This window comes from Aythya ferina (genome assembly GCF_964211825.1).
Source record: "Aythya ferina genome assembly, chromosome: 5".
Lineage (NCBI taxonomy): Eukaryota > Metazoa > Chordata > Aves > Anseriformes > Anatidae > Aythya > Aythya ferina.
Genome location: NC_140301.1, coordinates 28575690 through 28598222, shown reverse-complemented (window position 1 = coordinate 28598222; position 22533 = coordinate 28575690). Strand labels below are relative to the sequence as shown.

Here is a 22533-nt window from a genome sequence, read left to right as displayed (position 1 = left end):
AACTGGAAGTGTGTATCTGAGAGCAGCATTCCGGTTCTGCACCTGAGACTGTCATGAGCATTAGGACACATCATAGTTGCAATGATTTGCTTTCTCTAGTTCTGCAGAAGAAAGGAATATATTTCACTGTATTTTGTGACCAATATTGTCAATTCATTTTACATGGATTTTTAAACATTATTTTTCCACAGACCTGTCCTTTCAGAACCGACTCACCTTTCAAAAATGATCTAACTGCCTTTATAAACAGACAGGCAGGCTATGCCACAAGGGTTTTCCTTTTATGTGGGTGTTGCCATAGAGAAAGAGAGGTTATAATCTGGGGCTGTCACCCACAGGGCATCTCGGGAACCACCTGTGTTCACCTATGACAGAGAAGCACCTGGAACAAGACCTCATAAGAAGTAATCAGGGTAATTCACAAACCCACAGCATCTTGGCATTTCCAGTTCCTCTCTGCCAGGCTGCAGCACTGGTGCAGAGGCTGTCCCAGAGACATGGGGTGTCAGAGGGACAGCCAGAGCAATGGGATAGTGCCACCTCAGCCCCAGATCTGCTCAGTCCTGCAATAAGACCAGGATACTTTATTTGTCTTTGCAGGCTTTTAGTGCCCTCTCTGCTTTTCAAAACCCTTACAGTACCTGCAAGATGCTTGTTGAGCTCCACCTTATGAGTGAGGGCTGAGAGTGCCTGTGGCTCTTTACCACAACCATACAAAAAACCTTCCTGAGCCTCCTACTTGGTTAGCTCAAATCCTCGAGGCCTTCAGCCACAAGGCTTGTGCGCTGCCATCAGCTGTGGGAGGCTTTCTGCTGGCCCCATCTGTAACTCTGCTTCCAAATACCTGCAAGCTCAGGAATCATCACAGGAATTACTGGAGTGAAAATACCTTATGAGATGAGGTCATTAAAAAAGAAAAAAAGAAAAAAAAAAAAAAGCTAGAGATGAGTAATTAGGAGGCAGAGGCCAGCACACTGACCTCACAGCACGTTCTTGTCATCTCTCTGTAGCCCAGATGAGGATGCCCTCCCTCCTTGCAGCAGTGATACCTGCATGGGGTCAGCTTTCTGGGGCTGTTGGTCAGAAAGAAGACATGCCAGGATGCACGTCACCAAAATGCTGAGATGGAGGAAGGGTCAGAGCCTTTCTGTCTGCAAGGGGGCTCCCACCACACCCCTGGAGCTGCCCTGCTGTCACTGAGTGACCTGCTGCCCTGGACCTTGGGTGCAGGGGCAACAAAAAACTGAGGTGCAGCAGCTCCTATGCTTAAAACACCCTGATTTCATGACTATAACAGTGTAACTGGCTCTAAGGTGAGTTTGCTATCAGCCATGGCAGGTTATTGTCTCTCTAAAATGCCCATGTGCCCTGTGCTTCCCAGAGCTGGTCTCCCCACCAGGCAGCCTGCGGCCAGGCTGCTCCTGGTCAGCTGAAAGCAGAAGCCACTGAGCCCTTTTTCACTGCTGCGCTGTGGAAGGATGAGGTTGGGATGCTGGGGGTTACGGTAGGTTGGTTAGGTTCGTGATAGGCTTGGAGGGAAGGCACAAACAGGTAAGCATTGCTCAGAAAAAAAAAACAGCAGACACAAAACACTGCAGGGAGCCCTGGGCTCACACTGCTGGTCTGCAGCCTCCTGTCACAGGCAGGGTCACAGGTGTGCATCATGTGAGACGATGGTGAGGAGGGGGAAATCCTACTAGAGAAGAGATTAAAGGAAGCTGGGGAGATTGGCTTAGCTGGTTCGCTTGCTGTCCCTGCTGTGTGCTGCCCGTCAGCACCTCCTCACTTGCTGCTCGTCTTCTCCAAGCTCCATTTTACACTATCCGACATGTTGCTCCACGAGTATCCTCCTCCTGGTGGTAGAGCTACTGCGAGTGTGAGGATGTGGGGTTTGCTGCTGCTTCCTGAATAAGAAGCTCTCTGATGTAGGAGGTAACTTTGCACTGTGTGGTTTTATTTGGGGTGGCTCTGCACTGTTGTACCAAGGAAAAAACTAACAGGGAGAGTGAGCCAGTTAGGAGAAAAGCATAACGCACACAGGATGACTTTTTGTGTGGAAGTATACATAACCCACAGCAGCTGCTACACAGCAGCTTTTGCTTTTGGAGCACAGAAGCTTAATCTGCCCTGTGGAAGTAGGCAGGCTGCTGGCTGCCCAGCTGCTCCCCACACCGGCTGGAGGAGCAGGATGAAATGGTTCCTTCAAGCAAAGCCCTTAGCTGTCCATCCTCATGGGATGGAGAACTTTGGGCTTGACCAAGTGTCCTTTAGGAAGGCAAGTTAATGGCACAGTGGGTTTCAGTGTAGCTGATGGGGCCTGCTCCACCTCTGATGCATATCTGAATGTGGAGCCCAGCCTTGCTGACTCAGCATCGGGTTCCCCGCTCACTGCTGGGCCACCCTGAGAAAAAGCTGCTGTGTCTGAGAGGCTTTTGGTGTGTTTTCCAGCTGCACCAACTGTTTTTCTAAGAAGAATGAGCTCTTCCTCCACAACACACTGTGCTTAGCTATGCCACTTCTGTTGCTGGTGACTGTGGGCGGCTTGGCACAGCACAGAAGACACCAAAAATCTGCAGCTTAGCTGTTTTTCCCCGATCTCCCAGGGCAGCCTTCAAGCACTAGATAATGCTACAGGAGCCCTGACTGGTATCCTGAAGACCACAGGTAACATTTAATAACCCCAGTTTTAAGAGCACTCATGTCATATGGGAGCATTGATGATGAGGGTGTGGGGTCCCTTCAATCATACAGATCTGTATTTTCTCAGCTCCTTGTGAACTATCTGTTGTTGTGGCTCCATACCCAAGTGCTGATTATATGTATAGATTGCTGCCAGGAGTCCAATGTCACTGTGACCTGTCTCGCTACTGAAATAGACAATTTATGCTAAAAACATGATGAGGCGGAAAGGCCACGAAAGTCATGTTTGAAAGTCAAACCAGGAGTGAAGCATCTTGTCTCAGCATCTGGAATAGTGATGGTGATTTTTGCTGTTGGCCATGATGCAGGAGAGCTGCATCTTTCTTTGTCAGAAAGTGGATTTGAAGCAGTTTATGTCAACATAAATGTGTGGTGTTTTGTGTTTTTGTTGTTGTTGTGTTTTTTTTTCCCCCAGCCCCTTTTACCCTAGTTACCTCTCAGCTGCCTTGAGTTCCAGCTGCTGTTGTGCTGCAATATGTTTCACACATGGGTGTGTTGATGGGACCATCAAGGTCATGTTCCATGCGTCTGCTTTTACATTTCACATCCCTGCCTTTTCCCGGCAGCTGTATTTGCTTTTCTTCCATCACTAGTCTCTTTACAACCTTGTCATGTTTCTTCATGGTGTTGTCTTGCCCTCTGAAGCAGACTGTGCTGCAGGGCTATGAAACAGAGCTGAAGGTGATCCTGGAAGGTGACATAACATTCATCCTCTGGGCCCACAGCAGGATCTGTTGACCTATCCTAAAAGTTCAACCTCTTATAGGTCCTTTACCTGTTCTTTAAAGCCTCCAGCAGTGAAGATTGAGCAGCCTTCTTTGGTGGTGTGCTTGAGTGCTTCACTAGCCTGACCATTAGCAGGTTCTGTAGCAGCTAGGGCAAATTGTTTACTGACTTCCACTTTTCGGTAAACTTTCACATATTTGAGGTCTGCTACTGTGTCTCACTTCATTTTTTTCTGCCCTAGACTAAACAAGTTGAGTTCTCCCAGTCTCCTCACAAAGGTCAGGTTTCCTAGACCTCTGAGCCTTCTTGTTACTTCTCCTTTGGACTCTCTCCAACTGGTGTGGATCTTACAAGCAGGCACCCGAAGCCAGACAGCCCTCCAGCTACAGCCTTACAAATGCCAAGGGGAATGGAAGATGGAGTCCTCATGTCCTGCAAGTGGCACTGCTGTACGTGTGCACCACTGTCCATTGTCCTCTGTGGTTTCCTCTACAGGCCTGCATCATGTAGGGACCAAACACGGTAAGCCATGTGCACAGTCAGGTCTTATACCAGCTCCCAGGGGCTGCATCACTTGAGTGAGCTGTGAGCTCTCTGGTAATCCCCTTGGCAGGCCCAGCATTCACTTGAAGTCTCCCCTAGAGATGCCCTTCTTCTGCAAAGTTGGGGGCTCCAGCCCAGTACAGACTGGTAAAACAGCACTGGGAACCTCAGCAGGCATTCCCAAAGCACCTCTCTTAAAACACCTGAGAGTGGTGGTGGTTTTGGTCAGGTGGGGATAACTGACATACTGTTGCAACAACCATAATCTACTGTTGCATGCCCTAAATGTAGTAACTAACTGAAGGGACCCAGTGTGTCCCAGACTGGTGGCAGATGGCATGATGGTGCTGTATCACTCTGTATCACTGCTCTGGCCAAGGCTTAAGTTCACAGGTTGGTGGCAGGGCCAGGAGGGAGGGCTGCTGGTGCAGCTCACTGTGGCTAAAGCATGGTGGGGGAGCTGCTCTCCTCCTCAGAAGTGAGAGGGTTGTTGACCATCTTCCTGGAAAGTCCTCTCTGGCTCTAGATGGAGGGGGGTTCTGCTGGAAAACAGCCTGAGGGTACCACTGCATTGGTGGTAGCCACAGATGAGGGAGCACTACTTTTTTTCAAGCTTTGTGCTAGAGAATTGCAGGCTTTCAATTACAGAGAACATCAAAGAGAAGGGAAGGGATCTTTAAGCGAAGTTTTTAAGCTGGGGCTAAATAATGATAGGTCTGAGAGCTCAATGATTCTCTCATGAGAAAAGATTTTCTGTGAGGGCAAGGGTGGAGCTGGAAAGCGGCTAATCCCTGTGCTTGCCTTTCTGCTGCCATCTTGCTGCTGCTCCCTTTCAGAGGACTTCACTCCAAAGCCTGTCATGATCGCTCCATGGCTGGTTTTGGCACACTGGAAACAAGAGCAGCAGCAAATTCCTGATCTCACATCTGCAGGCAACGGGCAAGTCCTCCGGCAAGCTCTGCAGAGACAGAGTGAGAACAGACTCAAAGCTGAGTGTTCAGCTACGTGGCACCAGGGGTGAGCCAGCCTGGATTTCACCCTCGGTGTCCAGAAATAAGGAGGCTCTCTTGTTTTCCCTCTGCCTTGGCCTTGGGGGAGGCACAGGCTTGATCTGCCTGAAGACAGATGCTCTTGTCTTTAGCATCTCTGGCCCTTCCCTGAGTCTCCTTATCATTTGGGCCATATCACAGAACTGTGCAAGGACCATGACATGGGACACCGTTTCAGACTGACACAGGAAAACAAAAGGTGTGAGCAAACAAGTCCTCAGCCCCTCACTACAGGACAATGAACAGGTAAAACATGGAAAAAAAGGAAGCCCTTACCACAAGCAACTGGAGGTCACTGTGCCCACACCTTAACACAAGGATGCTGACCCCACTGAGGTGGTCATTTTGCTGACTGTAGGTTAGGTACCCGTTGTCTGATTTTACTCCCTACATCCCTCTGCAGAACCAGCTTGGCAGCTGCCTGAGCCGAGCCTGCTTTGCTGGCACGTGATGCTCCCGTGCGTGTCTGAGCAGCAAGCTCCTTCCTCTGCGGGGCTGAATGGGAGGAAGCAGAGGCAAATAAGTATACAAGCAACGTTGTAATGCACTCGATTAATCTTTCAGGATACAAGTAGATACAGTGGGTACATAATAACAAGGGCATGGGAGCAGATGTATAATTCCCGATCCCATCCTTCAAGTGACACTGTGAAAGCAAAGAGAGCAATCAAGGGACTCTTCTGTTGGAAAAGTAAAATCAGTGTCCTTATAGGATGAGCTAACACATTGACACTTCAAACAATATTAGAAAATTACACCCATTTGCAGTATGAAAACAGCTGTTGTAAGTCAGTTTAACCTTAAATCTTCTGCTCTGAACAAGCACAGCTGACACCGAGTCAGCAGGAGGAGATGGCACGAGTACCTGGAGAAGAAGTTGTCCCAGCAGCTACATTGGCTCTGGGGTGCAGGGCCAGGGAGCCAATTTTGGAAGTTCAGCCAAATGGGAAGTACAGGGAAAGAGAACTGAAGAAGGGGAGGACAGGGCAGGGTAGAAGAGGAACACAACTCAGGTGGAGAGGCCCTGATAGGGAGATATGAGGTCTTGTACCTTACCAGGCCCCTTCTTTCCTCTTCCCCAAAACACAGTATCCCTGCCTTTGTGTGCATTTGTTTGTCTCATTTACATCAAATGAGCCCTGGATAATGAGTATTGTCACTGTTATTCCATGACACTTCTTAAAAGCATAGATTTTACCCAATCTCTGGCCATGAGACAGCTTCCTTCCTCACATCCACCACGGCATGCTATAGCCCCCTAAATTCCACCAGATAAATGTCTGCATTTCAGAGGTGCCGAGTTCTTACTGGTAACATGTCCTGGGCTGGGAGGGTAAGAATGATGCGAGTGTTAATTTGTTGAGATCTTAACTGTGAGAGTCCAACACGCAGTTCAAATTTAAGTGCTAAGTCACAGAGCTACAATGGTTTTGAATACCTGCAGGACATAAAAGCTGAAACTTGGCCGTGAGTCTCCCCAGAAAGGGCAGACCACTTCCACACGGCTTTGTGTGCTGCTGTGCAGTGACCCAGCTCACCTGCTGGGCCTCCTACAGGAGCTTATGGATGCTCCTGGCAAGGGAACAGCTATCTCCCCAGGGAAGCTTGGACCTGTAGCCGATGTGTTAAGCAAAAGAGCAGCGAGCAGAGCTACCCGAGTGTCCTTGGGCTCCTTCATCTGAAGGGGTAGGAGGTGGGTCCGACTGTTCCCACTGCCCTAGGAGCACCCGCTCCCCTTTTGTCGGATCAGAAGGACCTCGCTGGAGCCCTGTTTGGTCCAGCGAGGTTTGAAGGATCCCCAAGGAGGTCGGCATTAACATCACACAGAGAGCTTTAGGAGGCTACAGGAGGAAAAGTGGGGTGCTGCTGTGCTTACAGGCACCCCCCGGGAGCATCGCTGCGCTCCTGTGGTGTCGCCGGTACGGTTCCGCACCAGGGCAGCGGGTCAAGCGGGGCCGGGAAGCGTCCCAAGTCCAGAAGCGACATTTATTTTCCTTTCCGCCCCCCACGCTGCTGCCCGTAAGTTCGCAAACTGCGGCCAAGAGTTTTGTTACGGAGCCCTTGAGGATCTAAGGGTCGGGATTAGTGAAAAATTGCGGCACTTCCCAGAAACGCAGGGAGGGATTGGGAGAGGCGAGGAGCGGGAGGCGTGAACGTGAGGGGCAGTGAGGAGGGGCTCAAACAGCCAGAAATATCGCAAATTTTTATTTCTTTATGTTTTAATGCAGTGATATCGCAATTCTTTATTTCTTTACGTTGTGTGTGGTTGTGCATTACATATTGTACTCTGTGTCTAGAGGCCGATACAGGGAGGAGGGCTGCCGGCGGCGGCAGCTGAGGCACATCCCCGCGGATGGCACCGCGGCTACCGCCGCCCGGCCGCCCCCGGCCGCCATCTTGCCCGCCCTACCCCGCCGCTCCCTCAGCCTCGGGGGGGGCGCGGGGCGGGGCCGCGGGAGCGTGACGGACGGGCGGGAGGCGCAATGAGCGGCGCGCCGCCTGCGGGGTCGACCAATGAGAAGCGGGCGGGGGCGGGAGGGGGGCGGGGCGCGGCGTCTGGTCCCGCCCCCGCGGTGCGGCGCGCGCGGCCGGAGGCGGAGGGGAGGGAGGGAGGCGGAGGGGGGGGAGGGAGGCGGAGGGGGGGGAGGGAGCGGGCGCCGCCGCCGCCTGCTCGGGGCTGAGCGGCCGCGGGCCGGGCACAGCGGCAGAGCCGGGACGGGGCGGGGCGGGGCGGCAGGGGGGGGGGAGGACGCACGGACAGACGGGTGAGACGGACGGACAGACAGACGGACAGACGAGGGACGGAGGGCTGCCTGCCGCCATGGATCACTACGACCCGCAGCAGACCAACGACTACATGCAGCCGGAGGAGGACTGGGACCGCGACCTGCTGCTCGACCCCGCCTGGGAGAAGCAGCAGCGGAAGGTGGGCACCGGGGGGCACCGGGGGGCACCGGGCAGCCCCCCCAAAAAAATAGGGTGCACCCCGGGGGGACCCGGCCCCGGCGGCGGGCTGAGCGCTGGGGGCTGCTAGGGCAGGGCTGGCGCCGAGTCATGTCCAAAAATGGTAACGTTCGGCCCTTTTCTGGCCCTTTTTTTTTTTTTTTTTTTTTGAACTAGCGGGGAGGGGAGCTGGGGAGCTGCAGCCTGGCCGCTGCTCTCCTCGCTGTGCTCAGCCCGGAGCATCCCGTGCGGGACCGCTCCCAGCCCCGCATCCCAGCCAGCCGGGGTGGGGGTGCCGCTGCCCCCCGTAAGGGGTCTCTCGGTCTCCAGCCCCCTCGTTCCCCTTCGTTCCCTTCCCTTCCCACCTCCGCTGCTTGCGGGTGGAGGGCTGCCAGGCTCTCCTGCCCATCGCCACCGGGTTAACTGGAGGTGAGAGCTGCGGGGCTTCTGTCCGCGGCTTCCTCGCTCGCTCGGGGAGGCAGCAGGAGAATTGCAGCACCCAAGCGAGGACATTTAATTGAGAGCGAGCTGGCGGTGTGCGAGCTCGCACCTCAACAAAGGAGGAGGAGGAATGCAATCTCGGTCTGGGCTGTGCTCGCTCGGTGGCTTATCTGCCACCATGCACTCATGGAGGGAGAGAAGTTTCCTCCTGCTCCGGAGGGCTGCCTGGCTGCGATCGCTGCCTCCAGCCCTGCAGATGGGTCTGGGACAGCCCCTGGGGCGCAGGGCGAGGTGGGCAGCACTGCTCGTTGCCCACAAGGGGAAATAAATGGCTTTCAGGCTGTGCGCAGCTCCTTGCCTTTCATGGGGCGCTGGGGGCAGGCGGAGCGGAGCGGCTGGCGTGGTCCTTGGGAGCAGGAGCCCAGCCTTTGGCTTCCCGAGGAGCCCCAAAGCAGGAGCTGTGTGGCACGTGCCCCGAAGGCCACGGCTTCCTTAATTACCTCCTTCCAGGAGGTTTTTTTGGTCCTCGTGGTCCTATCAGCAGAGGGGGACAGAGAGCCGCTCCATTAACTTGGGTTACTTGTGCGCGCACAGGAGGGGAGAAGCCGGGAGGGAGCTGGAAGGTATCCGTGTGTCTGCTCGGAAATTATCCCAGCCAGTTCCTTTACGTGGCCAGCAGCTCCCAGTGACCGTGCTGGGGCCTTGGGGCTCGCTTCAGAGGGCAGGAGGTAACAGCATCCAGCAGGCACAGCCCTGGGGTGTGCTGAGACCGTAACCCCTCCTCACCTGCAAAATGAAGTCACTGCAGTAATTACAGCTGCACCTCTGTCTCCCTGCTCAGGACTGATAGCTTACCAAGGTGAATCGGAGGGGTTCACGCCTCCCAAATGATCTGTCGGCTCTCTTCTGGCCCACTGTTGGGGCTTTCTAGTTGGTTCACGTGTTTTAGGTTTTCCTTCCTGTAAGGAACAGCTAAAGAATTTCTAAAAGCCTGTCTGCCTAGAAATAAAAGGGCACCGAGATTTGAGAAGCAGAAAATTGCTGTGGAAGAAGGCTGGGATGTTGCTATGTGAACTTAATTCTGCTGTTTATGAATCCTGACTGTACGTGCGATTTCTCTGCCTACATAAATGGCTGTTTGGACGATCAGCTCTTAGAAATCGCTGTGCCTGTTGCAGCACTGCCATTCAGTCAGGGCCTTTATCAGCGGGAGATCGCTGACGTCTCGCTGCCTGCAGGCAGAGCAGCCAGGCCTCTCCCATGGGTGAGACTCGCTTTCGGGTGCTGGCAGCAGTAGACCCCAAAGCTTCCGTGCCAGTGTGGGGAAAGAGAGACGAGGAAAGGTCTGTGCAGGGGTTTAAGTACCACCGAGTTATTGTGGCATTACTACTGGGCTCAGCAGAGCCAATGGCAGGCATCAGAAGCAGGGAGATCTGCTGATTTTTATTTTATTTTTAGGAATGGGCTCAACAGGTGTGCTGTGCTCGAAGGAGGACAGGTTTCAGGGAGCTGGTGCGCAGGTTTCCTACTGCGCTGAGAGGGGCACAGCTGGCTGGGGCAGGGCTCGAGGTACGGGCTCGTGAGCTGCTTTGACACAGGTCGAGGGATGGCAGAGTGAATTTCATATTTCATATTTGGAGGGTGAAGTTAGGCCTCTAAACGTGACATAGCCAAGAGGCACTGGTCTCACACCTTCCCACCTGCCCCTTCCTGGGAAGCTGCTGGTTTAAAATTTGGGGATGAAGCGACAGTGCTTCGGAGCAAAACAGCTTTCCAGTCACACAGCTTTCCACAGGAGGCATTTCTGTGCCTATCAGAAGAGACTCTGAGAGGTTTCAAAGAGCTCCTTGCAGCATTGCTATTCATAAGTGGCAAAAAATGTAATGTGCAGAACAAACTGCTACTTCTCGCTTGATTTGAGCCTCTGCACAGCCTTTTGTACGGGAGCAGGGTCTCTGCTGGGGATTAAAATACTTTCCTCTCTGCGCTGTTGGACTCATCTCAGTAGTTTCTTCTAACAGCCTTGTCTTTCCTCTCCCTTTTTTCTTCTTTCCTGTCTGGAGTCAGGCCGTGGCGTAGCACTGGCCAAGGCATAACGAGACCGATCTCGCTGTTCTCCAGCGTTACGAAGCAGAGCTTGCTGAGAGCCATTGCCAAGGTCCCACCTGAAAAGCAGCTGTCGGTCGGGGCACACCAGCTTGCCCTGTAGAAAGCTTGTACCAGGCACTTCTCCCTCCCGATTGCAGATGGCCAGGCTTCTCCAGGGCCCTGTGGGGCTCTTGGTGCAGGAGCATCTGAGTGCCTGGATGAGCTGCTGGGTGCTCAGCACCTGTGGTGCACCTCCAGCCTCCTCCCACTGCCCCCCAGTGTCCCAGAGGGGTCTGAGGTGGTGCTGGGGTGCTGCTGGGGGCTTTTGGGGGCTGGGGGTGGTTCTGGCTCTCCCTCTGGTTGCCCATTTTGTGGGCTGGTTGTTCAGAGTTTATTTTAAAATGTGTCCTGAAGTGACTCGTCCAAACTGCAGAGCTGGGGGCGAAACAAACCCTTTAAATGCTGAATCGCTTGCAGACTTGACAGCTGCTGACTTGACAGTGTGAGTAGGAAGCAGTGTTGGTTCCAACATACAGAAGACAGCCACATACAACTTCAGTGCTGTAAGGAGACACAGTCATGCTTCTCTTTAAGGTATCAATGAAATAAATGTGCCTTGTCTTTGTCCGGCACTGCTCTGCCTCCCCAGGTTGGCACCCCTGTGGCAGTAAATGATGTGACCAGCTGAGAGAGCTGAAGTGTTCTGGTGTACAGTGCTGCTGAAGCAGTGGTAGCACAAGCTTCTGGAGCACGTTTTCTGCCCTGAAGAAATGCTACGTACAGTTGTTACTCATGAAACTGCTGAAATTCTCAGTCGGGAATGGCAATCTCCCAAACCCTCTGCCATGAGCTACATCTGGAGATACATATGAACGCAAGGGTGGTCCCATACCCCCGAAAGCTATGGATCTGGTAGCACGGCTGTGTCTGCACCTGACAGGTCTTACTGCTCTCGTTATGATTTGAATTTTGCTGTGCTAATCACCTCTGTGTCTGAGGTGGGGTTGTTAAGGGTAGAAAATACTCATGAAATTAGCTCACGTCCCTCGCAGAAACACCCCACCTCCCAGGCTGCTGGTAACATGCTCGTACCGAGGGTGACTAATATCTCTGACAAGACGTACAAGTTGCAGTCACCGCTTCCTTTCCCCTTGGTTCGAGTGCCCTCCCTCCTTGGTTTGAGAAGGGTGGCAACATTTCCAGAAAGCTGCACCTCGGGTGGCTGCTGGGGGCCCATCTGGAGGCGCGGTGCCACACGCCATCTCTAGCTTGCTAAAGTCACTCTCAGTACCTCCCGCTGTAGTTTCAGCAGCAGCATAAATGCTCGTTGGTGGTGACTATGCAGTGCTGGCCCCTTTGCTCCCTCTGTAAGTGACACGATGACAATCAGCAGGTGATCATGAACGGCCCTCGTGGTCTTTGCAGGGTGTCCCTGGTGCACGTAGGATTCTCCGTGCCTTGTTTTGCACTCGCTGATACCAGTGTAGAAGCAGGATGGGGAAATCAGTGTGGCTGCTCACTCAGCTGCTGTTTTACCGTCATACAGGCAGGCAATACGGGTCACCAGGTACTTGTTATCTTTCAGATCAAGCTTTTGCTGTTTAACACAGATAGCTGTCGCCAGATACTTGTTCTTCAGAACGATAAGGTGAGAAGTTGCTGTAGGGGGTCTCTACAAGTATCTGGCTTTGTAGATCAGCTACTTGTCCTTGAGTGGGGGAGCTGCCTCCTGCTTTCTGTGATCAGGTTTCGTGTGTTTTGTGATCAGGAAGTGTGCTTGTGGGTTTTTGACAAGAACATTATTTTTCATCGTACCCTTCAGATAGGTGATGAATGAGGCGTGCGTGCTTTGCAGCGACTTACCGCCTATGCAGCAGCCAGTTTGAGAGAGAAACTTAGGAGAAAACATGGGTTGAAAAGAAGACTGCGCCTTCCTTGGAAGGCTTTGCTGCTACAGACCCCAAGGAGCCACTGTGAGGAGAGACACTTGCCAAACAGGATTGAATTGTTCATCCTCCTTATCCTCTAGGGACGGATGAAATACCTCAAAGGCATCCAGCTACCAGCCCACTGATGTAAAATGTGCCTGTCTGGGGAACTTCTCACGCGCTGCTTCAGGCAAGCAGCTTACCAAATCACAGGCACAAGAATTTCATGACGTTTTTGGTGTGGAGCTGCAGAGGCCTGATGTGATGACATTGCTTCCCCCCTGCCCGCTTGCAGTGCTGCATGGGGTAGCTGGGGGCATGTGGTCTGCTGCCCCGCCACGTGGTGTCTTTAAGCAGAAACTTCAGTTTTCTTGGCAGTCTGGTGAGAAGTTGTGCCCTTAGAAGGAAATGGGTGCTTTTGTGTGGGGTGGTGGTGCCTTGCCATGAAAATCAAGTGTAGCTGTGAGAACGTGGGCTGGTAAACCTGTTCAGTAAAAACCTTTGTGAATGCTAAGGCCATGCTTTTAGAAGCCCCGTGTGTTACAGGGGATGCTACCTGTGCTTCACAATGCCCAAGTGGCCACTGTGAATTGTAATAACGAGCCCCAGCTGCTCCTGCTGGAGGCACTTTGCTCTTCTCATGTGAGATGCACCTTCACAGCCCACCCGTGTGTTTCTGTCTGCAGGAGGAGCAGCACTCGGTGAGCCCCCCTGGCCTGTGCACTTTCCTCTTCAGCCTCATTGGGATGTGCTGAAGTTTCTGGCCTGGAGTTCTTAGGGCTGGCACAAGCAGAGGTGACAGAGATGGTGAAAACTAGCACGGGGCTGCTGGAGAAGGGCTGAGGGCTCTTTCCAGCTGCCTGCGGATTATCGCTATAGTGCCTGACACTTGGGCCCTTCTCTGGGGCATCGTTAGGCTGGCGGGGATGGCTGCGCTCCGTCTGATGGCGAGGTGCAGAAAGCAGTCAGTGTAGAAAAGAGGCTGGAGCTCTGTCTCGGGGAAACACTGGGAAGCTGCTAATATACAGCAAATAGGGTGGATTGGTTTCACTTCAAATATGTAGAGTCTGCCCAGGGGCTTGCTGGATGTATTGCTGTGACTTCTGGTGGTGTTTTGTACAACCTGAGCGGCGGTGTTTGAGAGGGAGGACAGGCAGCAGAGTGGAACAGAGCTTATTCTTTTATGTATGTATATAAACCTGATTTCTTGCCCTGTGTGACTATTAGGAACATGATGATTACCATAAGGAACATGCTTAGCATGACTTCCACAAGTCTTGTGCTGCAGTGTAAAACACTGTCTCTCCGAGAGATGAACTTTGTGAAGGGGCAGCATGAAGCACGTGCTTAGTGTGCCTGGCAGCTGCCAGGTGGAAAAAATGTCACTTGAGCAAGAAAGGTCCAGAGTTGTCATCTTCCTAGGGACATAGGATTTGCTCCATCTGTGGGATACCGGGGCTGAAGCATGTTACCCAGAGCTTGGATCTGTGGGGATGAGTTGATGCAGACTGGTGAGATAGGCTTGTCAGCGGCGGGACCTTCGGTCTGGCACTAGCCACACTGCAAAAGCCCATCTTATCTAGGTCCCTAGAGCCACCCACTGCTGCATTTTGACCTCCTCTACCTCAGCCTCGCTTGGTTCTGAATAATCACCCACATCCCTGAGACACAACTGGGGAATTCTTGGGCCAACCCCAAAAATGCTTAAGTGAGCAGGCCCGGCAGCAGTGATGTGCTCAGCAAACAGGCCGCCTTCCTGTTCCCCTGCCATATCTTCCCTGCTCCCGTTCCCTCACCGCCCTCGAGCAGAACTTGGCCATAGGATGTCTGTGGTGTGGCCCGCTGCCAGCTTAACCTCTGAGCACCCTATCGGGCAGTAAAGCAGAACCTTTTTGTTCCTATTTTGGTTTCATGTCGTTGTGTCCTTCCTGCTCAGCTGGCAACGCGTGCATCCTACTGGTAAGGCCTGGGTCAGGCCTTTGCAAGCCAACCCTTGTTGGGTCAGTATGCAGCCAGCTGTCCTCAGGCCCTCACCTGCACTTGTCCTCTCTTCTCCTTTTTCTAAATTTGTTGCTGCTTTGCAGCAGTAGGGTATGGTCTCTGCAGAGGCTTTCTCTGCCCTCAGTGCACCAAAACAGCTCCTGTTGGCGGGGCTGGGGTACACACACTCTGAAACAGGACTTTGGCCTCTCATCCAGGTGACTCTGATTTGTCATTCTGTATAGATAGACTGAAAGCCTCTCAGATGTGTTCATCCCTGTGTTATGGGAAATGACAGCAGAACTGGCCTTTCCACTGCGCGGGGGCTAAAGTACAGCTCTGGATGGGACGTGCTGGCAGGTGAAAATGCCTTGCGTTGGCTATTTACACTCACTACACTGCACGCCACCGACGTGAGGCTCCCTTTATCATCTGTCACGTAGTTGGAGTAGTTTCAGGTGAGCCTCTGAATGCCAGTGATTCATCCCTTCTGGACAGTCTTATAGAAACACCCGGGGGTGATAGTTCATGGGCAGGGGAGGCTGCAGGGAGACCAACAGCCTCCTAGATGGCTGACGTGGTCGGTGGGCAGGCAGGGGGACTTGTACCAGCCAGCTGCCGCTTTGGTCATGGCTGTGACTTTGCGGTCACCGTGCATCACTGCAGGGATGGTTGCTTGACCAAAACTTCTCACGCAGAAAACTGGGGCAGAGTTTACTCCTCTTCCGTATCGCTACACAGCCATCCCCTAGCTGAGTGATGCTGCTGGGTGAGGAGGGGCTGCTGTGCTAGATAAGTTTTGCCCAGAAAATTCGTGCTTCCTTTTACAACGCCGAGGACAACTCTCCTGTCCTACAGAGGTGCTGAGCCAAGGCCAGCTGGCAGCTGAGGAGGAGCTCCTGCTTTCCATGGCCTTCGGAGCAGGCAGCCAGGGCACTTGCTGCTGCTCGCTGCAGCATATGATGCCCAGCAGTCAGACTTCACCGCTGCTGTAAATGGAAGTCGTGCTGTTACATCTTCGCTCCGGGAGCTGGCCTGTAAAGGCCTCCGAGAAACGAGGCACGGAGAGAGATCCATGTATGGTCTCCACACCCCGGCAGAGTGCTCTTTTCTTCATCATGGAAAGTGATGTGCACGTCCCGGGGCCGTGCTTCCTGGCCGGATTCCTTGGCTCTGCAGGGACAGAGCTTCTGCTGCCCCTGTGCTTACCTGTGATCCCCTCCACTTATTTAAAGGTACCCTTCAGTAAATGGTGAGCTACTTCAGCTACCAAAGTGTATTATCCACAAGAAAACTGTAAAAATTTGGGTCCACAGAAGAAAAAAAAAAAAAAAAACAAGTAAATGGATTTCTTAATTGCTAAACAATGCCAAAGTAAAGACACTTTGTTTAAAGCTGTTGAGGCCGTGCCTATGCCAGGTTTTATCACAACGGAAAATACTTAATTTCCTGAGGAAAATTTTGATTGCAGCCAAGAGCAGTTGCAGCTCTTTAAACGTGTTTATGCTTCCAGGTGAGTTTCCTACATGTTTTATCTGGCCTGGGAGATGAAGTGAGGAGCGCAACAGCCCAGCTGCAGGAGCGCGCTGGGAAGGGGGGTGCGGGAGCACACTTGTTCAGCCCTCCTCTTCCCTCTGGTGCTGCTCTGTAGGAAAAGGAGCGGTCAAAGGAGCAGTCGTGTTGGTCTTGGCTGTGCTGGGCTCCTCGCATGGCACAGGAGCCTGCCCTTGCTCGCCAAGCACCCTTTGGCTGCGGTGCAGAGGAGGCTGGGTGGGGGCAGCGAGGGAGCACGTTCATTACCACGCACCAGACTGCCTCAAAATGGCCAACGCGTGGAAACTTGCTGTTTCCCAAGGGTTTTGTTGGGCCGTTGGGGAACTCTGGCTGCGGATGAGACTATTTCCAGCTGTGGGGAGCCAAGTGTGAACTCACCCTGGGCAAGATGCCCAGCTCCACTGGTTTCCCTTGCCAGAAATCCTCGCCCTCCAGCCAGCGACACCAAACTCGGTTTCTGCCAGCCCTGAGCCAAAGATCTCTGCAGGGAGGAGGAGGAGAAGACCAAGCAGAGCAGGACGGTGCTGAGGGGAGACACTGAGCACATGCACAGGGGGAGGCTGCGGTGGGTGGGCACCTGTGGGGTGGCTCCAGGTGGTGCAGGGCCTTGCTTGGGCAGGGTGGGTGGTGGGGATGCAAGGGGTTGGCTTTCCTCATTTAGGGCCTGCTTGTGCCTTGTATGGATTTTTAGCAACCAGAGGGACTAAGGGATTAATGCCTGATAACTGCGGGCCTTCCAGCGCTGGCAGAAATTGCTAGGGAAAGGAAATTTCTAGCTGCCGTTTCTGATGAGTGCCTTTGGCTCCTGATACCGTGGGTGTTCGCAGCCGGCTGCGTGGTTGGAGCTAGCAGGCCCCTGCGAAAGAGTTTCTGAACTGCCTGTAGTCACAGTGCAGTGCGTGCTGAAACAAGGCATCATCGGCACAGTGCTGTCTGTGTAGCTCTGCATGCACACACCTGTCTTCTGGGCCTGCTCACGTAGGGGTGTTGGAGCCGATGGGGCCAGCGCATGAACAGGAGCCCTTCTGTTCCTGCGAGCACACCTCCTTCAACACTGATAATTTTCAGGTGCCAGCCTATCATTTAGTGACACGTTACACTGCTCCTCGCTGTTGCAGCCTGTTGCAAATGGCCCGACCCAGCCAGCTTCTAACAGCTTCCTACGGGGTAGACTGCCGAAATCTGAAAGCGGTTTCCAGCCTAGACCCTGAGGAATATTTCCCTCCCCCTCCTATAATGGCTTGTTTCTTTAAAGCTGTTAACTGGCCATAATCCAATCATTACTACTGTAATTAGTGAACTGCTTACAGTAAGTAAAACTGTGAGTGTTATACCCTCTGCGCTTGCAGGCCTTGGAACAACTTCTGCCTGCGGCACTGTGAGGGGTGATGCGATCGCTGCCCATGGTGCTTGGGGCTCCGGGTGAGCCTAGCGTGGGCCCACGCTGGCGCCGCTAGGGCTTCCCACATCAGGGGAGCTATGGGGCCCCGAGCTGGTGTGCCCACATCCCAGTCCTCAAGGTTGCTTTGGGAGAAGCTGGGGATGCTTCGAGGCCGTTGAGCACTAGCTGCTCTGCCTGGAGCAGCACAGTGAGGCACGAGGCTCGCTTCCATCACATCAGAGGAGTCCTGGCTTCGCATGGTGCTGCCGAAGGGTGTGGAGGGCACTGAGGCAGCTGTAACATGGCAGTACTTAAGGTTTGTTTTATTTTTATTATGTGGTAGGAAATGCCTACCTTGCAGCAGGCTCCTCCAGGGTAAAGTAAAATACCTAGTTGTCCGGGTGCCAGCCATCAGTCAGCCACCTCTCTGGACTCAGCAGCTGAGCAGGGTGTTCATTTGTGGTATTTGGCCTCTGGTGGGGTCAGAAAGATGAGAAGCCTGTTCAGCCGGAGGACAGGGTTTAAAAACAAAAACAACAGCAAAAAAACACTCTCATCACAGCTTTCATTTTGCTCTCGAGCATTCATCTTGCTGTTTTTCTAGGCTTCATTCCTGCCTGGTGCTGGGCAGTAGAGGTGCAGCGAGATGCCTGGCTTGCGCCATGGCTCCCAGCAGCTGAAAGGAACAGAGGGAAAAAAACTCTGAGCATGAGTTCAACTTCACGTGCTGTGGATTTAGCCTGGGAGAGGAGAGATGTTGTCACCCTCAGGATCCTGTGCGGGCTGTCGACCTCTGGTACTGCTGTCTGCGTACCTGCCTCACCACCCTGGTGTCCGCTGTTTGATCTTCCACACGACATGACGTGTGCTTGGCGCCCTGTGGGTCAGTGTGGACAGCCAAGCACTGAGTACAGAGACTTTCGGGACCGGCCCTGGGAACAGGCCTCGATCACCAGCTGCTGGCCTGAGCAGGAGGCAGCTATCTGCTTCCCTGTGCTCTTCACCTCTGCCAGCATCTTCCTCACTGTTCTCGCAGCCAGGAGGTGCCTGGGGAAAGAGTGGGCTTTTTGCCCTGCAGCACCTTGCACTACAGACCTCTCTGATCACTGAGCATGGTTCCCAGACACTGGATGGCCAGCAGCACTGAAGAGATGCTAACAGATTTTAAATGGACTCTTAGCACGTACTTATCGATGTTTTCTTAAGGCTACTTATGCCAATTACAGCAAATAAAAGTCGTGCCTGTGTTTGTGGTACTTGTTTACAATCCACTTGACTCAAATGAAAAAAATATTGTCAATTCCGTGTTTTCTTGTGCTAGTACCATGCATTTGGATTTCTGCTTTAGGTGCTGTCTTGGCCACTATTGGCACACCCTGCTTCAGTGCTTCCCAGTCTCTCATGACCATGAGGCCTAGTAGTAGGCCGCCTCAGAGCTATGCCTCTGTATTTCTGTTGTCTTTAGGTCCAAACGCCTGCTTTCAGCATGTCACTCTAAAATTGCAGGAGATGTCCTTTCCCCACACCCTCCCAACTCAGCAGTACACTGGAGCGAGTTTCTGATGTGGCTATAGCCAGAGAGAATATACAGAAGCATGCTGTTTTCATTACATTTTGCTTTGAGTTTGAAGCCTCAGGTGGTACTCCTTCATCTCTCGTTTTCTGCCTGTATTTCCCAGTCCCAGATTCCTCCTCCTCCTGTACTCCTTGCCTTTCCTCCCCCCACCTTCATTAACAGGAGCTAAGGAGGGAGGTCTGTGTTCTGGGCATCTTACGCTGCCGTCGTACTGAGAGCTCCGCCTTGGGTTGCTGCTTGTTGTCCTGCTTAGGTGGGCTGCTGGCTTTCATCTCCGATACATTAACAAAACGGTATGGTACTCGAAAGGGCTTTTGCAGATGCTTCTGTTGAAGATAATTATTAAAAACTTAGTCTGTTCGTGAAGGAGATAATATTTCAGTGGTGTCGCTTCAGAGCTTAATTGGAAGTCTCTGGTTGGCAGTGAGCTCTGGGCAAGCCTTGCTCTGGTTCTCTGCAGCACAGCAGCGGGCAGGCTTGAAAGAGGGAAGTGTGTGCCATGGGCACATCCAGGATGCGAGGTGTGGATTCAGTCTGCTCATCCCATCCAGGGAAACACTCCGGGGTACAGTGCACACGCAGCTGTACTCTGGCTAAGCGTGCCTCTGTGGGTTGCGAGGGCTGTCCTGACGCTAGGGCAAGGAACGAGGTGTTGACAAAACACAGTTCTGCTCCTGTTCCCCTCTGACCTTCCTGTATGATGGATTGGGAAGTCATAAGTCACATTCTCCTATGACTACTTCTCATGTGAACTGTTGACAAGGTTTTGTAAGGGTGCTTATTTGTCATGAAATTGGAGTGCAGCGAAAAACTGCTCCCCTTCCAATAGGAGTAGCAATACTAGCTCAACATGCCTGCATCTGTCAAACTGACAGGAGTTTAATTTATCCCCCCATTCGCACATTTGCCTTCCCAAGAAGATATGAGTGGGCAAAATGTTTTACATACATATATTAGGAATAGCATGCTCCAGAGCTCTTAATGTAATTTATGTAGTGCTTATCTGTTTCTTGGCTGGTGAAATTTGGTACTTCTGCAGCCCTAGTGTACAAGTGTATTGTGTAACTGTAGCCTGCAAAGTATATTCTAGATAGTTTGCCAGAAGGTGATGTAAGGTATCTTCAAATTGGCAGTCAGTGATTCCAAAGACCTGCCAAATCTTAACGTTTTGCACCTAATTTATTTAACTTCTTTGTATGCAAATGGTGAGTGCTTTCTTCATCCATTTACTCGGTGCAGGACTCACTCCAGGTGCAGTTTCAGTCTTCAGACCAGTCTGCATGCACTTACCTGTCACCCGTTCTCAGCTGGATGCAGACTGTCAGTAAAGTGGCCAAAGCTGACCCTGAAACCGGTCTCTCAGCAATATGGTATTTGGGGCTGGAGCAAAAGCAGAGGCTTCTGAACACCTCATGCTGGTTGGAAAGCAAAGCAATGCGTTCTCACTCTCTTAAAACCCTGCCCAAATTCCTTGAATTTTTGCAGCTTGGACCAGGTGATAGTTCTAGTCTGCATGTGAAAAGAATAAGCTGTCCGCCAGCTCTCCCTAGGTAGGAATGTTGCTTAAAGCCACCTCCAGCCATGCGAAATAGCGGAGATGCATGGGGGAAGGGTTTTGGAGTGGGGGAATGGAAATGAGCCTGACACCAGCAAGTAATGTTGGAAGCAGTGGGGCCGTGCTGGAGGCTTGATGCGCTGAGGGGCTGTGCTAGCAAGAGCTGCCTGCGGAGTACCTGTCCCCGGCTGCTCCTTCCCACCCTGCAAGGCACAGCATCTGCGTTGCTCTGGCGTAACTGCTTGCAGACCTGAGCTGTGAGCCATGTGAATGGACTTCATCGGGGTTAAAATGAATCTACCGAACAGATAAAAGGGAGAAGTTAAACCTACATAGCTCCCCACGGTGAGAGAGCATCGGGAGAATGGGAGAGAGCTTAAGAAAATGAGGCTTTTAAGTGGTTTTCCTGTGGAAATAAGTAGCAGTGGATTTGTGTTCTGACCATCACGTTGCTGGTTCCCCGAGCACTGGCCCTGGACTGGGGTTTGGCATCTGTCTCACTGTCAAGTCCGATGCAGTCTCTTGCCTTCTGGAAAAGAGCTCTTAATAGCGGGTCAAAGAAATGCTGTGCAGCAGCTGCTGAGCTGGGAAAGAAGCTTCTTCTGTTGCCTCTGCAGGAACGTTTGCCTCCTCCTCAGGCCCTGCAGAGACTGAGCCCAGAGTAGTTCCCACGGATCCAGTCGCTGGAGCTTTGAGGAAACAAAGGTGCCCAGCCAGTGCAGCCTTTAGCCCTGAGAATCTGAGAGCCTAAAACCTGGAGCCTTTGCCATGCTGCTTTGCAGAATATCAGACTTCTTCCACGAGCAGGTACCAGTAGTCTGATCCCCATCTTTAAAGAGTCCCAAGGCTGCTTTAGGGAGTCTGGGGAGCAAAGGGCAGTGCTGTGGGTTGGCTGCTCCCACAGTGAGCCGAGGGGGAGTCCCCTGTCAGCAGGGAGGTGCTCTGCTGCATCTGCTCCATTCACGGGTGCCTGGCTCCTTATTCCCTAACAAATGCATGCTGCTCTGCTCTGTTTTGTTGCCTGGTTGCTGCCCATACAGACCTATATGTCCCTGCCTTCTGCTGCTTCAAGTGTAGTTCAAAGTCTGCAGCATGAACGCGTCAGGGCTCTGTGCTGAAGCTTCCTGTCTGGGACTTGTCATATGGCGGTCCTAAATAGAGAGAAACCACAGAGAGCTGGAGGCAGGCTCCACGTTGTCAGGGCTGGGTTCTTAAGCATCAGGGAAAAAAAGTGCTAAAGAGTAACCCACCAAGCAAAGCAAGAGGCTTAACAGTTTTGGCAGCTGAGGAGGGAAGAAATGAGTTCTAAATGGCTTAACAATCCCTTACCTGCCGACAGAAATGGGCTGGCTGCTCATGGCGTGGGAGACAGTCTAATGTGGAAGTGACTAACTTCCTTCAGCAGTTGCCAGTGCAGTGCTTAGGACGTAGGATGTGAGGAGGTCCTGAGCCACTAGTAAGGGTGGCTAGGCTTGCTAAGTACCAAGTTGAATGTAGTGCTGCGAAAACTCCGCTTTCTGAGTTGATCTGCCCGATTTGTGCAGGAAGAAAATGTTTCCTTGCCACGCACGATGCTCTGAGGCCATCTGTGCAACCCATAGGAAGAGGCCTGCGAAGACTCGGTCCTGCCTGCCTTGACGATAAGGATACCTGATCCCCTGGGAGGGAGCAGGGGCTGAAATCCATCCCTTCCCTGGCTCCTTGCCTGCTGGTTCAGGCCTCTCTCCCCTCCCTGGCTGCAGTGGGTGCTGGAACAGCGGCCCTGGTGCCCCAGGGCAGCAGCCAGTGCCCACCCTAGTGCCCAGCGATTGCTCGATGAGGACAGGGCTGGGACAGCCGTGCCCTGTCTTTTCAAGCCCACCCGCTGGTTAACCAGTGTGCTGGGAGCGGGATTATTCCTTCCTGGCCCGCAGACAAGATGAGGTAGAGCCCCCCGCTGTGGATGTGAATTGCCCATGCCCTTGTCCCCGTGAAGCTGCGCACAGACGGGCGTTGTTCTCCGGCCTGGCCGTGGCTGCTGCCCAGCCCTCTGCTCGGGGCCGAACGGGGCCGAGCACCGCGTAAAGCGG

At 52.8% G+C, this 22533-nt stretch overlaps 1 protein-coding gene and 3 long non-coding RNA genes across 9 annotated transcripts in view; 3 read left to right on the top strand and 1 right to left on the bottom strand.

Annotated features, from left to right (window-relative positions):
• Positions 1 to 1723: 1723 nt before the first annotated feature.
• Positions 1724 to 6406, top strand: LOC311436917. Its single transcript, XR_014693170.1, has 5 exons — positions 1724 to 1932; positions 2449 to 2664; positions 3668 to 3704; positions 3784 to 3948; positions 4806 to 6406. It is a non-coding gene; the product is annotated as an uncharacterized lncRNA (long non-coding RNA).
• A 1348-nt stretch (positions 6407 to 7754) lies between these two features.
• The window catches only part of ACTN1 (actinin alpha 1), an 85349-nt gene continuing 70570 nt past the window's right edge, over positions 7755 to 22533 (top strand). For 5 of the 6 annotated variants that reach the window (XM_084519486.1, XM_084519484.1, XM_084519489.1 and 2 more), the window contains exon 1: positions 7755 to 7944. In XM_084519486.1, coding sequence (XP_084375612.1) covers positions 7840 to 7944 — 105 coding nt within the window. In that variant the 5' untranslated portion in view covers positions 7755 to 7839. The remainder of the gene's footprint in view (positions 7945 to 22533) is intronic. The other variant, XM_084519485.1, reaches the window with a different exon arrangement.
• LOC311436919 lies at positions 8923 to 18589 on the top strand. Its single transcript, XR_014693172.1, has 2 exons — positions 8923 to 9025; positions 17938 to 18589. It is a non-coding gene; the product is annotated as an uncharacterized lncRNA (long non-coding RNA).
• Positions 20021 to 21874, bottom strand: LOC311436918. The gene is made up of 2 exons (XR_014693171.1): positions 21794 to 21874; positions 20021 to 21615 (listed from the first exon to the last, which is right to left on the bottom strand). It is a non-coding gene; the product is annotated as an uncharacterized lncRNA (long non-coding RNA).